The following is a 15,089-nucleotide window of genomic DNA, read 5'->3' as shown; positions in this document are numbered from 1 at the left end:
GTGCGCCCTATGGTGCGGTGCGCCCTATGTGTGTTGTAACTGCGACTTTTGAGACCACCTCATTGAGGAGATGATGAAAGAGTGGCTGAATGTAAGGAGACCAGGTGTTTTTTTTTTCCACCCCTCACCATCGCTGTTAATATGTAACTCCATGCGTGCCCATCTCACAGCTGATGTGAAAAACATGGGGAAACAAATTAACGCTGTGCTCGCTGTTCAACCGCTCAACATCGGTGTGAACCGGACCCAGCAGGTGCAGCAGAAGCAGCGAGTTTACATGCAAAGTCAATGGTTGACGCGCGTATAGGTGCAGCAAAAGGTCCTGCAGCGCGTTTTGGTGCAGCACGTCGGGAGCGTTTAAGCATCTGAAGCGCCGCCAACGCGCTGCTGCAGCTCAGATGGAAAAATTGAAGTTTTGCTGCTGGACGCGCCGCATCAACCAATCAGAGAAGCAGATCTGGGAGCTGACAGCGAGACAGACACAGCGCTCTGATGACATATGATATTAAATGAAAAGGGCTGGGTGGATGCGTGGCTGAGGCAGGTGTATCTGAGAAGACTAGGTGGTTTTTTCCACGCATCACCATCGCTGCGTGCCCATCTCACAGCCGATGTGAAAAAAAGGTGAATCAAATGAACGCTGTGCTCGCCGTTATCCCGGGGGTCTGACAAAGGAACTTCCACCGCTCGACATCGGTTTGAAGCGGCCGTTCAAAGTAAGGCTGCAAGCGGCGTGGGAGCGATGGATGACAGACGGAGACCAGACGGAGACCAGACGGAGACCACAGTTTCAGGATAATGGGAAGGCAGCACCGGGCAAGTTACGCCACCGTTTGTGGATGGATTGTTGATGCTTGGACTAACGTGTCTGCTGGCTCTGTTGTTCAAGCTTTTGCAAAAGCCGGCATTATTTCTGAGGAGCCGCGCTGCACGGAAAGTGACTCTGACAGCGAAGAAGGGGAAACTGGCATGTCTGATTTAGCGCAGCTGTTTAATTCAGAAACAGAGGATGATTACTTTGATGGGTTTGATTAATACTTTGTAATAAATACATGAATAAAGCACAATCATACTCAGTTTTGCTCCCGCTCTATTTTTCTACCTGAAAGCTTAATTCAACAGCTGCCTCTGGGCGCGTCTCCTCCTCTTCAGCGCGGTGGCTGGCAGGTGTTTTTTCATCTAAATAATCTAAATCTTGCAGCTATATTTGTTGTGATCAGTGGGAATAAAGTAGTTTTAATATATTTTTAAGTGAGAAAGTCCACCTGAAAACTTAATAATTGCAGTCAGTTCATCCAGATTATCTATTTCTGTCGGAGGCGCTCAGACCCCCACATACCAGCGTTGCACCGACAGTAAATCCCTTCAACAGCAGCCTCACCGCGGCTGCTGGCAGGTGTTTTTCATCTAAATAATTTTAACTGCAGGCACCAGGATACCGGCAATAAAAGCGAACATATTCCGTCGGCAGGTTTCAGGATTTTAAGTTAATTTAGGAGTGATCACAGCGCTGTGTCATCTGCGATGTTGGTCTGTCTCACGGCCAGCTGCCAGGTTTGATTAATACTTTGTAATAAATACATGAATAAAGCACAATCATACTCAGTTTTGCCCCAGCTGTATTTTTAAATACGCAGTAGAGGTATTTAAAGGTAGTAGAGGACATGTACCTGTATATAAAAAACGCGCCCTATAGTCCGGTGCGCCTTATGTGTGTGTTAAATACAGAAATGGGACACATAACTGAGAGTGCGCCTTTTAGTCCGGTGCGCCTTATGGTCGTGAAAATACGGTAATACCCGTGGGCTTAAGGGGTTAAACAAGGCATAATAATTGAATAAACTGAAATACCTGGATTATATGAACTGTATTTGAAAAGAATCCACATTAAACAAACAACCTTTGAAATGAATTACTGAAATAAATCAACTTTTTCTTGTATTCTAATTTGTAGAGATGCCCCTCTATGATTGATTTCCCATTTGCCTTCGCTACCATCTTGTTTGGCAAACCCTTTGAAAGTGACATCAGGGAAAGCATGAGACAACATCTTGTGAAGGGCAGCCCTCAGCACCAGTCACAGCGAGAGAGGGGCCTAGGCAGACCTCTGGGTATAGAACAGAATATAGGCCTGAGTGTTGCACACTTCCTCCACGCTGCAAACCTTCATCTCAGAGTCATTACAGTGGACCCAGAAACCTGAGGAACATCAGACAAACAGTTAAGCACAATAGTGAACCTGACAGCAGCGTCACGTGGAGACGTGTTTGCTCCCTCACCTCCTTCTGTGTTGTAGCAGTATGCGGTGTAGTGTCCTGAGCCAAAGCCTTTACCATGATGCATGACCACAGCCGACAGATCGTAGGTGTAGCCTCCTCTGTGGACAGAGTGACCTGAGTCTGTGCAGCAGTACGGTTTGATGTTCAGAACCTGGTCAAAGGCCACATGGACGCCGATTTTCTCCCTGTGGTTCCGGCCTGACCATCTGCAAGAATTGGCATTAAGAAACAATAGTAAACTCCTGTCCTTCAGTACGTTCAATTCTGCAGGAAAAGAAAAAGAAAACAAAGCAGGGAAACGTGCCTGAAGCGTTTGAGGTGCAGCCGTAGAACCTGAGGTAAGCGGTAGATCAGAAGCTGCTTTCGTGCTTCTGACAGAACTAAAGGTTTGTGGGAGGATTTTCTTCTTCTTTCTGAAACCAACAAGTGACAAAAAGTTAAACAAAATTATTGTAAATAAAATACATAAATAATACTTCTAATATATAAATTAAATAAATAAATGATTACTAATGAGATTATCATTTACTATAATGAATAAAAACTAAACTTAATTGAATTGTACCTACTGCCTCCATTTTATTGGCAGCCTTTTACATATTTATTATTTATAGATTAGTGCAGCTACAGTCTGATGTTTTTATCAGAGGAATTCAAACACACATCAATATGTTGGTGCTGTTTTTTTTATCTATATTTTCTGGTGAGCATCTCTAGTTAGCAGGCATCTAAAAAACATTTTTTAATGAAAAGTTAGATTTTTTTGGAACTTGTAGAGCAATTTGGAACTCAAGAAAAATGTTTTCAGGTATTAAAAACTAAGCTGAGCAACTAGGGACCCACAAAAGTATTCACATCCCTTTTTCACATTACAGCCAATAATAAATAACAATACTCCCATGCTACACCTCGGGTGGCAGAAATGCTGTCCCCAACCTAGCCACACCTGGTTAGCTTAGCAGTCACACGCTAATTTTTGTGTAGCCTCACAGCCAATCTCCAAAAAAAGAATTAAATAATGGAGACTGTTAAATCCTCGGCGAAAGTGGAGGGGAGCCCCAAGGAATGAACCTGCCCGTGTGGTAATAAAATTTCAAGCTGGGACAGCAATCCCTCGTGTGTGGTATGTCTCGGTCTGAAACACACCCAGCCAGCCCTCGAGTCTGTGGAGAAGTGCTCACACTGTAGCTTGTCCTCCCTGAAGGTGCTTCGTCACCGTCTGGCTCGTCAATCAAAGATGTCCGGTAGCGACCCGGCAATGTCCTCTACGGCATCGACACAAGAACCAGCCAACCATGCTGTATCTTTATCCACCGAGACAGAAGTCGGACCAAGCTGGGGAGAAATCCTTGATTCTGTGGACCCACTACCACATTAAAAGCCCAAGCTAGGTCTCGTTTCGAACCAGCTCGATTTGCTGATTGAGGGGGACAAGGTGCTCTCTGACGGAGTTGGAGTCTATTTGGATTGCAAAACCTGCTCCCTCGGGCTCAGAACAATCTGGTCATGACGGGTCCCCGTCTGAGCTGGATTTTGGCTTGCATGACGTGTGCAAATGCTAGAGATCCAGTGGTCAGAGGTCCAGGCTGAAGCTATCCACTTGCATTTTAACGGGAAAAAACCGCCTAAGACCCGCAAGACATCCAGACAACTCCTACCAATCTTCCTGGAGCTGCTGGAAGAATTGGCCGTCTACTGGCGCAGCAAGCCATTTAAGGCAAAACACCTAGTGGCTGGGAGTTCAGTCCTGGATTGCAATGGGATGGAAAATTGCAGCCTCCGCCAAATACCACCTGTCGAGCTGGCTGTTGCAACACACCTGCACCCGAAGACTTCCATGTCAGAGGGAGGTCCCGCCCTTCCATCGAGAGTGGACCGTTTTCAGTCAAGCCTGACTGATAAGTCCTACAGAGCAGCTGCGCTTAGTACGCGCTCTAAATGGCTCCTCTATGCTCATGGCCTATTAAGAAGAGCTGGAAGAGCAAATGACCGCCGCACCCGATGCTTTGCTCTGGGAGGAGGTGTGCATCATTACTGATCATTGCCTGCATCTCCATAAGGCGATCCAGGCGATGGGCAGATCTATGGGACTAATGGTTTTACAGGATAGAGCCAGGTAGTTGAATCTCACCACACGGCTAAGGAGAAGGAAGACGTCCTTGACAAACCCGTATTACCTCAAGGGCAGTTCAGGGAAACGGTAACCTCCATGCAAAAGAGTTGGGAGGAGAAGAAGAGGGACAATGAAGCTCTAGAGCTGTGCCTTCCCAGACGTATGTTTCCCCAAAGCCAAACCTTTGCCCAGGCAGCAGCCCACTGCCCCCCTACTTTCAGGATCCCAAAACTGCTGAAGAGCCAGGCAGCAGTTCCTCCCACTGACCAACCAACCAACTAGAAAACCGTTTACTTTTCTATTCTTTTTAGCTGTATGCAAAATGTCTCATTAGGCTTTGAGGTATAGTGTTTTTGTAATGGATGACCTAGTTAACTAATTTTCACATCAACATGACTAAATATATTTTTTCCCCGCAGTAATTTCAGTTGTAAAATGGAAATGCGGCTTCAAAAGTTTCTACTAACTGTTGCAGTGGTTGCAGGCGTAGATGTTGCCTTCCAGAGCCTCCATCTCTGTAAACTTGGACAGCATCTCTATGAGGGTGCAGCTGCGCTGGTGAGCAGTCGCTCCAGAGCCTTTGTTCCTATGGTGATACCGCTCTGGAAACTCTAGAGATAAATCCCAGAATGGCTCCACCGTGTTGGACTTGTGCTTACAGGACAAACACGTCACCTAAAGACAGTAGAGGAGCAGAAAAAAAACAAAACACCATGCCAATAAATTTGCATGTATTTAGACAAACATGTTTGAATATTTTCCATTACTTATCTAGAAACTTAAACTACCAATTTCTTAAACTACCAATTTATTTGAAACTTATTACAGATTTAATGTATTCAATCAAATGACAGGAAAAATACCTAAACATACTAAATACAGGAGATGAACAACAATTATATCCAAAGCAATTATTGACTCTAAATTCAAATGTTTGTGTATGTGCGTATATGTAAAGATATCGTTTAACAAGCACCATAGGTTGTAATGTTTTTTTCTTCTCATCCCAAACTTACACTACATGGTGTTGTATCAAGACCAGTGTATATCAAAACAGAGGCAATAGTAGGACTTTTAGGGGCAAAGACCAAGTCGAGACCGACCAACGTCCCACATCTCATTCCACAGTAAAATATGATCAAATGTTGAAATCGGTCGAAAAATCGACAGAATAATAATTAGTTGCAACCCTAGCTGTCTGTGGAAGCAAAACAAAGCTGTACCCGCAGCGTAAGGTGCGTTTCTCAGGTGAGGTTCACAGTGAAAGAGCGGATATCTGACTCACAGGCCACAGGAAGAATCACAGCCTCCATGTTTTCCCTCTATATACCCGTAGCATTCCGGGTGTTTTATAGCTACTTCCCCTTAATAAAGTTTAAGAAGTTTCCAGCACAGACAGCAAATGAGGAATAGAGTTGCAAAAGGGTGGGCGGATAAATGATAAGGGCTGCCTTACTGCAATATTAAGCAGATAAATAGATTCAATGACATTTGCACACTTTGGACCTGACATAAAACCCAGAGCCCTAAAAGCATTTAATCTTAGACAAGACTATCAAAAAGTGGTTTTGTTCAGCACTGCACTCTGCTCCAATGCGCTGTTTTGGCTATATACATCCCAGTAATTGATCTAATGTGTGTAAATACTAGCATAACCAAATCAATACACTCATAAATCATCAATTTACCAATCTCTTTGAGGAAGACTAGCTGTCTTTAGTGAATCATTTTCAACGTTTGGATGGTGTCCTGCAAAAATGGAGCAGAGTTAAAATTTGCTGGTGTACCGAACCTCGCCACTGCAATGGGGAACTAGTGTAATCCCCTCACTGAATGCATCGGCTGCATGTTTTTGTTACAGAGTTCACAGCCAGCAGAGCCTGGTGCAGTGCAAATTGCGGTCGCCTTTATCTACTAATTTTATAAATATCTGTTCAATGGGTGCTTGCATTACTAAAGACGCAAAACCAACAAAAATCTTTTATGAGCTTTTTTTATGAAAACCATAGAAGATGAAAGAAGCCCTTTAAATGGAAGTTATGATAAGGCATGTCTGAAGTTTTTATGGAATACAAGTGTGCAGGTGGCTTTGTGGGCAAAGAGGGAAAAGGCAAACCCACATCTTCTGCAATATTGCTAACCGCCTGTGCACACTGCTAAAACTCAATAAGCTAAACATGCTTGTTTTCTTGTGAAGATGTATAAGTTTAGATCTGTGGTAATAGTTTTCTTTTTTCCTGTTGCTGTGACTGTTAAAGAGACATTACAACCTTTGGATCCTTATTAATTTATCTAATGCACAAAATCAAACAGACTGAAAACTGGAGCAGAGATCTGTATTTTTTTTTTTTCTTTATGGAAATTGCACAGCTTCACTGAGAGAGAGGAGCTGTAGCAATAAAGCAATACGATCTGCTTCTAGTTTTAATTAGAGATGCAGCAATAAACCAGACAGAAATCAGCCATTTCTCTTGATCAGCTCAGATCTGCGATCTGGAAATCAGAAACCGAAAGATAGGAAAGGACATTTTATTTCCCTTCACCATCTGTTAAATGTAAACTAATACCTGCATCAAGAAACACTCAACTGATTAAAAAATCCCCAACATCTGAATCAACAGTTGGACATCAAACAAAGACTGGAACCAGTGTTGGCCGGAAATGATCCAATATGTGCATCTCTAACAGGTGCAACTAACATCTGATGAGCTGGACTTGCTATGATACATGGACAGTCTCACCTGACTCAGCAGCTGTCCATGAAAGATGGTGTTCAGAACCTTCAGCACCTGCTTGGACAGCTTCCTCTTAGTGATAGGGATAACTATCCGCCGCTTGGACCCCTCTGTGTCGAGTTCCTGCTGCACCTTGTCCAGAAGCTCACACAGGAACTCCTGGGCGTCTTGCTGGTCATATCCACGGAAGGCCGGGATGAGGTTCCACACGGAGTGCAGCATGGCGAAGGGAGATACGAGAGTCCACCGGCCAGACCACATGACCCTGAAAAGTGTATGTAGCTCGTGGCACAGAGACATTTGCTGGCGAGTGGAGCAGCGAAGCTTTTTGGGCTGGACCAGTTCTGCAGCCTGCGGGGAGGGAGGGACGCTCTCTCTTACAGGCAAATTCCAACAACCCGCCTTACCCATACGTCCAAGGGGGTGATCTGACAGTGGTGTGGTGCCGCTACTGACAACTGCTCCCGTCACCCCCTTCATTCCCTGGGAGTGGTTGGTCTTGGCCAGCAGCTCCTCAGTCTCACACAGGTCCAAAGTGAGAAAACACTCCCTGAATTTCTGCAGGTGACTTAGCACTTGCAATATTGAGTTCATGTAGCATGTGTTTCCCAAGTTGCGCAGACCGGTGACACCTGGAGCCCGTCTCCTCCGTGTAACCGCGTGCGTTGAGTAGTATCTCCGCAATCTAGCGGCTCTGCTTATCTCTGGAACACTGCGGGGCAGGGTGAGTAGAGAAGGCTTCTTAGGAGGTGGAGGTAGGCGTTCTGGGGGCTCGCGAAATTTGCGAGGGATGAGTGTCATGGTTGAACGTGGCGCCTGAGTAAGAAGCCTGGCACTCTTTCTGGGGGGAATGTTGCCAAGATCTTCCAGTAGCTTCCTTTTCACCTCCCTCTTCTGTCTCCTGACCTCCTCAAGTTTCTCTTGGCGCTGATTCTGAACCTCCTGGTGTTTGTTGATCCATTTCTGGAGCATCCTTCCCAGAAGCATTTTCCTCCTGTGGCGGAGGGCCAGCTGCATGGCAGGTTCCCTGCCTTCCCAGGCTCCGGTGGAAGAGCGCAGTGACCGCCTACCTGGGCTCCGAACCGTAGAGAGGGCACCTCTGAGGAGTTTCAGGTCTCCCTCTGCATTGTCGTTCAGAACATAGTCTCCACAAGCAAAGCAGAAGACATCCAGCTCACGCACCTCCATGGCCAGTGGGTGTTGTGACTCCTCAAAGTGTTTGAGAAAGTGCTCCTCTATGAAACGTCCACAGGCTACGTGGGAACACTTGAGGCAGGCCCACACTGAATCGGTGGTGCTGCACTCCACACAGTGCCATTTCTGTGGATTGAGAATTGAATGATCTTGGCCCAGGCGAAGGCGAACCACGTGCTTACAGCGATCCATCTGTCCGGATACACATGTGGCCTCAGTTAAAGGACACACGTCCTGCAGCAAAGCAGCAACTCATTCTGGGAGAATGGGGAAAAAAAGGAGCAGATTAAGACTTAATGAGAAAGGACTGTTTGAAAAGAAACATTTTATGGTCATCGTTGCTTAGACAAAGGAATACCGCTTTGACTTTTCAAGGACCCGTTTCCCCTCAATGCTTTGTAGAACAACCTGACAGCTGCCAATTGTTTAGGATATATTTCTACCTGCTCTGCATTTTCTCAGATCATTTTGCCCATTTGACTTTTTTTTAGAAAACAGCACAAGCTCCAGCAGATTAAATTAATCTGCGTGGAGCAATCTTTAAATCTTGTCACAGATTCAGATTTAGGTCATAATTTTTACTGTGCCAGTTTAACATGACTATGATTTGATTTCCACTCTGACTGCATGTTACAGGTTCCTGTTCTGCTTTGGGGTAACCATGTTCACTATAAGGCATGCATTCGACCTCAGACGGGTATTCTGGTGCGTTCCCTTTCTACTTGGCAGGATTTCCTGAGTCTGAGTAGGAAAATACAACTGGAAGGTGTGTGAAAGTTATCAATTTTGGCATTCAACACCACAGCTACCCTCATCAACGGTATATAAATGTTTATGCTTTGACTAGCAATTCATCATTTGTGTAAAATTACGTTTCTCGTATGCCTACTACTTTTTAGTGTTCATTAAATGCCAATCTTCAAGACTTTTAAGATGCATAAAAAACTGAATGGTGTTATAAGCATCGTTATAACAGTGGTCATATTCATATTAACAAACCGTTGTTCTAGTCAATGGATTAATTTCCACAGCCTCGTGAATTTGAAAGAATCCTCATCCAACCGAGTAATATAGTCAGTGAGGGGTAATAGTTGCTCTATTAATACAATCTCCCACCTTAGTTACAAATCTCTGCAGCTCCTCCATCATTAAACTGCATTTAACTTCACTTTTAACCACCTGGGGGGTTCCTTGACTCTGTTTTATTATCATATACCCAGTTCAGTGCTCACACCAACTTCTGAGGCCTAATCAGAATAGCTGGATTCTTGTTGAGATTCAACTAAACTAGATACATAGGCACTTTTACATTTCTATTTGTGAACATTTTTGAAAGCTATCCATCAGCCACCTACTACACAAAGGAGAGAAGAGGGGCTAATGGAAGCTGAAATTACAAAAATTGGCCATCTGGAAGAAACGCATCAATAACAAACTAGAAAACGTTACATATTATGAATAATTCACATTTTAAACATTTTGTAACAGTCATGAAGCCTGTGGTTGCAGAAGTATGATCAGGCCTTTAGATGTAGCACTCTGTGATTGCATGACCTCCTGGATGCGTTTCCAATGATCTTTTGGAGTAATTTTGGTGGCAGCCCATCCTTTTCCAGAAAGATTGACCTCTTCCTTATTTGTTGATAATGGCCACTATATATATATATATATATATATATATATATATATATATATATATATATGTGTGTGTGTGTATGTGTGTGTCATTTTAAGTTCAACATATACAATTGTTTTTTTTTACATAAATACTTGTTAACTCAGTTAAACGCTTGGCATTAAAATTTCAGGCAATCTGAACATTAGTTGTGACAAAGTAACCAAAATGACCAAAAATGTTTTCATAATCAACATATTTGCAGTATCTCTTTTCAATGAATGCTCCTTTCAAAATGCTACTAAAAAAAAAACAGCGTTCATGCGAATTTGTGTGATTTATCATTCTTATTTCATGTAGGAAAATACTTTGCATAAGGATTAGTGCGATTATCATAATTGTTTCCACCATTCTTCACTTTAGGGAAAGAAATACAGAAAGGTTAATCCTTTGTGATGTGCTCCTCTAGCCGTGTAACTAAAATATTGCTTAAAAACTAAAACATATATATTACTGAGGGGAACCCATGAACCCTCTTGCACTGGAAAACTCTTCCTAGATATACACACAAACCGTGTTCTGTTGTCCTGCTGCCGCCTGCATGGACCATTACAATCGCATTAACGCAGATTTTTAACATTTCAGCACATTCGCTTAGTCTATGTGTGTCTTTATCTGCTATCCGACTGGAAGCGGAGTGTTTTTCACCAAGCCATGCTAGCCTGTAGCCAACCATCCCCATGTTGAGCCAGAACAAAGAACAGTCGGAGAGCCGAACTTTGTTGCTGTTAGCCCAGCCAGCAGTAAGTTAGCTAACCCCCGCTAGCCGCTAGCTACAGCGGCTCTGCTCTGTGCTTAGCCGCTGCTGCTAAACCCCCTTTGCTGTGTTTTATCTGCTCCCCACTTTGTTATTTAAACCGATTATCTTCTTGTTGCTAAAGAAGAAGTGGCGTCGCCGAGGCTGCTAGCGTGTTTCAGCGAAGACAATTGAAGTTAACCCTGATGGTTGTTGTTGTTCGCTAACATTAACTAAGGGCTTAGCTCCCGAGCGAACCGTTTAAAAACTCCCCGGTGACATTCTCCGCATAGTGCCGTCTGCGGGGACACGCCGCAGCAAGGGCGCCAGCCATCGGTTGCACTCAATTTTAATAAAATTGCATAATCTGATATTTCGAAAGAAAAGTATGGTTACCATCGCCAGCATCCCTCCATCCATCCATCCGGTACACTGAGAAAGCTGCAGCGGCTTGTTGTCCTAACAGATTCAACAACCCAACTCTCGCAACCATCCCAGACCACGCTGCTCTGATTGGTCAGGGAATCAGGGCCAACCGGGCTCTGATTGGTCAGGGAATCAGGGGCAGCCGAGCTCTGATTGGCTGAGCAGCTGAACAACAGGCAGCAGGATGGACCATGCTACCGTCCACCCACCGACAAGCCACATGGAACAATAACCCTGAGCCGCTATGGAGGCTGCAGGACCGGGCGGCTGTCTGACCCGCTCCCGGCCTTTCAGATACCTGATAAAACGTCTAACTTGTGCAAGACGTTGGAAGAGATTTCTCTTCTAATCCCAGCCCTCTATCAATGCTAGTGATTCTTGTTGACAAAAAGTGTCATAAATGCAAAGCTGCTACCTTGCAGCACCAATGTTTCCCTGTTCTCACAAACTACTTTAGACAATGGGTAACTGGCAATTATCCAAATAAGACTTAATACATTGCAATATTTTATTAATAACAACTTCTATGACCTTCTTGAACCATTATTTTCAAGTAACAATGACAATTTTAGAATAAAATGGTTTCCACTATAAGGAAGCAGGTGTGAATTTGAACTGCAAACAGAAAATAGATGTAAAAAAAAGCAGTTATACAAAACAGCATACATTTGTCATAATCAACAATATTAGTGCTGCATTAGATAAAAAAACACAAAAGCAAATACAGTTATATATGTATATATATTATACATAAGTATATTCAGCCTTTTGCAAAAGCATTCAGACTTCCTGAACCGTTTTTACTCATTGTCACAATATTTTTTTATGTATTATATTGAAAATTGATGCATTAGACTAACATACTTACAGGAGTTACTGTAAAGTAAAAAAAAAAAAAAAAGGTTTGTTTTTTATAAGTCCAATTGATTTAATGAAAGCTATATTCTGTAAAAAACCTATTGCACCCAATCTCTTTTAGTAGTAAAGAGGCATTATTTTCTGCACTAATACAGCTGTTCCCTGAAGGTCTGGTAGGTTGCGTAGGCAGGGGTTAAGTTGTTAAAAAAAAAAAAATCACTTTTAACATCTCAGAGTGCTCTTCGTTATCTGAAAACAGGTTGTGTAAAGCACCTAAAGAATGGCTGTCCATCTAAACTGAGGAGAGAAGAACAGAGAAGGGGCCCCTGTGTATATCTGAAAGGGGTGCAGATATCTACACCACATCAGAATTAATATACTATCCTATATTACATACAATGGTGGCATGCTGTTCAGAGTTAATGTGAAAACAGATCTGCATTTCAATACTTGAAATGTTCTATCTAAAAATTGCTTTTCACTTGCTTAAGCATATCTTTGACTTGAGCAATTTGGTTTAAATAATTTTAGTCTATTTATGTGCTAAGTCAATACAAAGGTACACCTAAAGACGTGCACTCCAAATAGCTTACACAATAACTTTACAAAGTAGAAATTTATGGTGATAATATTTCAATAAGATACATTTTTTTGACAGCAACATGACAGGATGTAAGCAAAATCTAGTAGCATGAATAACTTTGCAAAGCAATGCAAAATGTTTGAAAATTAACTAAAATAACCTCTCGTTTATCCCTCCATGGAAATGTATGAACACCCGCCCCTTTTTGTAATGAAGTGCAAAATATTCTTTACCAGCTTTAAACTTTGGTGTGAAAAATGGAAATAGTTTTAGATTTCCTTGTGTCAGTACATTTGTAATCTTTTAGCCAATAGCATTCCTCCTTTCTGATTAGTTTTACAGTCTATGAAATTGTTTATGAGGATGGGTTATTGTGGAAAGATCATCTGGACCAGTTTTTTCCCAGAAAAGACTGTTGAAAATGTGACCAATCAATAAGGTTTCGAACCGTTTCATCAGATCAGCAATTTCTCTGCTTGGTTAACCAGCAAATATTAGTAGTGTTGTTTGTTTAAAAGAAAAAATGTATATTCAATACAAAGAATCCTGCCTGTGTCACATTGTTATACACAGGGGCCTCCTTTCAGGACATTATTATGAAACCTGAACAGCAAGATTTTATTATTTTACAAAATACAGAATATAAACATTTTATAGATGAGCTTACAGTCTAATCGATAGAAAAAAAGAACAAAAATAAGTAAAAAAAATTGACTTTTTTTATTTATCAAAAAAGAAATTCATCAAGTTAAGGAAATGAATGCGCAGTTGAATCTACAGAAAAATGAATGATGGGTTTGCATCACCTCTACAATATTAAGCTGATCCATAGGACCAGAATAAAGGCATCAATAAAAAAAAAAAAAAAGTTAAAGTATCAACGGACATTGCTTCCCGTGATCTGTAATTTACGAAGTTTGTTGAACAACTCCAGGTACTGAGTCATTGTGTCAACGCAGTCTGCCGGAGCAAAAAGACCCTCAGGTTTGGCAGCAAAGACAGTTGGAAGTTCTGGAACGTTGTTGCCAAGAAAAGACTGCATGAACTCCCTCATGAGGTTCCAACAGTCCCCTGGGACAACACAGGGGCAGTATTCAACCTGTGAGAAGCAAACTCTCAGTTAAAATAAAGGGAAAAAAACGGATAACCTTGTCGTGTCACTTCCTGCTAATATCCCATTCTGACCATACCTCCACAGATATCCCTCTGGCGCTGGAGCTCATTATGACGGTGCCGACTTTAATCAAGAAGTCACAGTAGCGATATCTTGAACCCCGACACTCCACCTTGTGTCCCTTGGCATTCTGAAAATGACTCTTCAGCTTCACCATGAGGACGTCAAAGTTGGTGTCCGCTGTCAGGCAGGGTCCTCCTTCAAACAGGGCCATGCAGCTCAGGGGAACCTCAGAGTTGTGCATCACGTATAAGAGCTTAGAGGGCTGACCTGTTACAAATAAGGCAAGGGTTTCACAAAGTTAACCTGCAAAATCACTCGACACTATTTAGTATTATAATCAGAAATAGAGCTTCAATCTTTATAAAACGTTACAACTTTAATCTGATTAAACACATATTCTGTGGTTCAGGTTCAATAGCAGCACTCTACCAATTACTAATATATTTTAGTAATCACTGAATTGAACCAGTCTAACAACATACAGTAGGCAAAAAATATAAAATACAGATTTCAAAGACACAAAGATGACTGCCATTTTAAACAATAGCTTCCATTACAAATGTGTGCAAAACTATGGTGATATTCTCCTTATTTTGAAATTATTCTTTTTTTTCGCAATTGTTTTTTTCCTTGTAATAAGAAATTCACTTATAATTGCACATGAACACATTTCTTCCAGTGATAAGACTTGAAACAAACGGCAGCTTCAGGTGTAAACACAGAAGATGAATCCATATTTCAGCCATGGTTCTAAGGGCGTCATCATCCTCCAACTATTCCAGCCTTCTTCTTTGTCTTTTTACAGCGCAGTAAGGTCAAGTACTCGATCACATGACTTGTGTGATGCAAAAAAATTGTTTCCCTTGCAGCTTTGCAAATATAAGAATTTCAATATGACTGGAAAAACACCTTATCGATCTGTAAAAAACTTTCTTTTTTTTTTTTCAAAAAAATTTCCATTTAACAAATTTATTGTTGTAATTACAATTAGCTCAACTTGATGACTCTAAACTTCTCATTGTTTGCTCTACAACATTTCAGGTAAATGAAGGCAAACCAGATACGTTTTAAGGCAGTACCTAAAACACATTGTTTTGGTGAGTTACATTATGGAAACATTGGGGACAATTTCCAGACGCCTGAAAAACAGCTTGAATAGTCTAGGAGCATACCATTTAGGGCTCCAACAAGGAATTATATTGCTCATTGATTAATCTGTCAACATTTTTTTTAATTACTCTATTACTAGAAAGCAAATGCTGATTGACAGAATACTTTTTTTGTTAAACAGAATTTGAACTTAGTCAACCAAA

General features: G+C 42.0%; 2 protein-coding genes across 2 annotated transcripts; both read right to left on the bottom strand.

The window, feature by feature from the left end:
• Window positions 1-1,799: 1,799 nt before the first annotated feature.
• On the bottom strand, window positions 1,800-11,270 carry usp49 (ubiquitin specific peptidase 49). Its single transcript, XM_038279944.1, has 6 exons — window positions 11,129-11,270; window positions 7,134-8,578; window positions 4,860-5,067; window positions 2,584-2,692; window positions 2,280-2,485; window positions 1,800-2,199 (listed from the first exon to the last, which is right to left on the bottom strand). Exons 2-6 carry the CDS (start codon window positions 8,511-8,513, stop codon window positions 2,096-2,098), a joined length of 2,007 nt encoding a protein of 668 aa, XP_038135872.1. The 5' UTR covers window positions 8,514-8,578; window positions 11,129-11,270; the 3' UTR covers window positions 1,800-2,095.
• A 2,206-nt stretch (window positions 11,271-13,476) lies between these two features.
• On the bottom strand, window positions 13,477-14,017 carry med20 (mediator complex subunit 20). The gene is made up of 2 exons (XM_038279897.1): window positions 13,790-14,017; window positions 13,477-13,698 (listed from the first exon to the last, which is right to left on the bottom strand). The coding sequence occupies exons 1-2, from the start codon at window positions 14,015-14,017 to the stop codon at window positions 13,477-13,479; spliced, it is 450 nt and encodes a 149-aa protein (XP_038135825.1).
• Window positions 14,018-15,089: the final 1,072 nt, after the last annotated feature.

Source organism: Cyprinodon tularosa, unplaced genomic scaffold, assembly GCF_016077235.1.
Source record: "Cyprinodon tularosa strain WSP-4 unplaced genomic scaffold, ASM1607723v1 ctg154, whole genome shotgun sequence".
NCBI lineage: Eukaryota > Metazoa > Chordata > Actinopteri > Cyprinodontiformes > Cyprinodontidae > Cyprinodon > Cyprinodon tularosa.
Note: the sequence above shows the minus strand (reverse complement) of the source record. Positions and strands in the feature narration are given on the sequence as shown.

Excerpts from the sequence above, each read along its gene's own strand:
- med20 (XM_038279897.1), bottom strand. The coding sequence starts at position 14,017 with ATGCACAACTCTGAGGTTCCCCTGAGCTGCATGGCCCTGTTTGAAGGA. Across the intron at positions 13,699-13,789 it reads CCAGAGGGATATCTGTGGAG|GTTGAATACTGCCCCTGTGT; the intron begins GTATGGTCAGAA and ends TGCTTCTCACAG.
- usp49 (XM_038279944.1), bottom strand. The coding sequence starts at position 8,513 with ATGGATCGCTGTAAGCACGTGGTTCGCCTTCGCCTGGGCCAAGATCAT. Across the intron at positions 2,693-4,859 it reads CGCCTGCAACCACTGCAACA|AAAGAAGAAGAAAATCCTCC; the intron begins GTTAGTAGAAAC and ends TGTTGGTTTCAG. Across the intron at positions 2,486-2,583 it reads CTGCACCTCAAACGCTTCAG|ATGGTCAGGCCGGAACCACA; the intron begins GCACGTTTCCCT and ends CAATTCTTGCAG.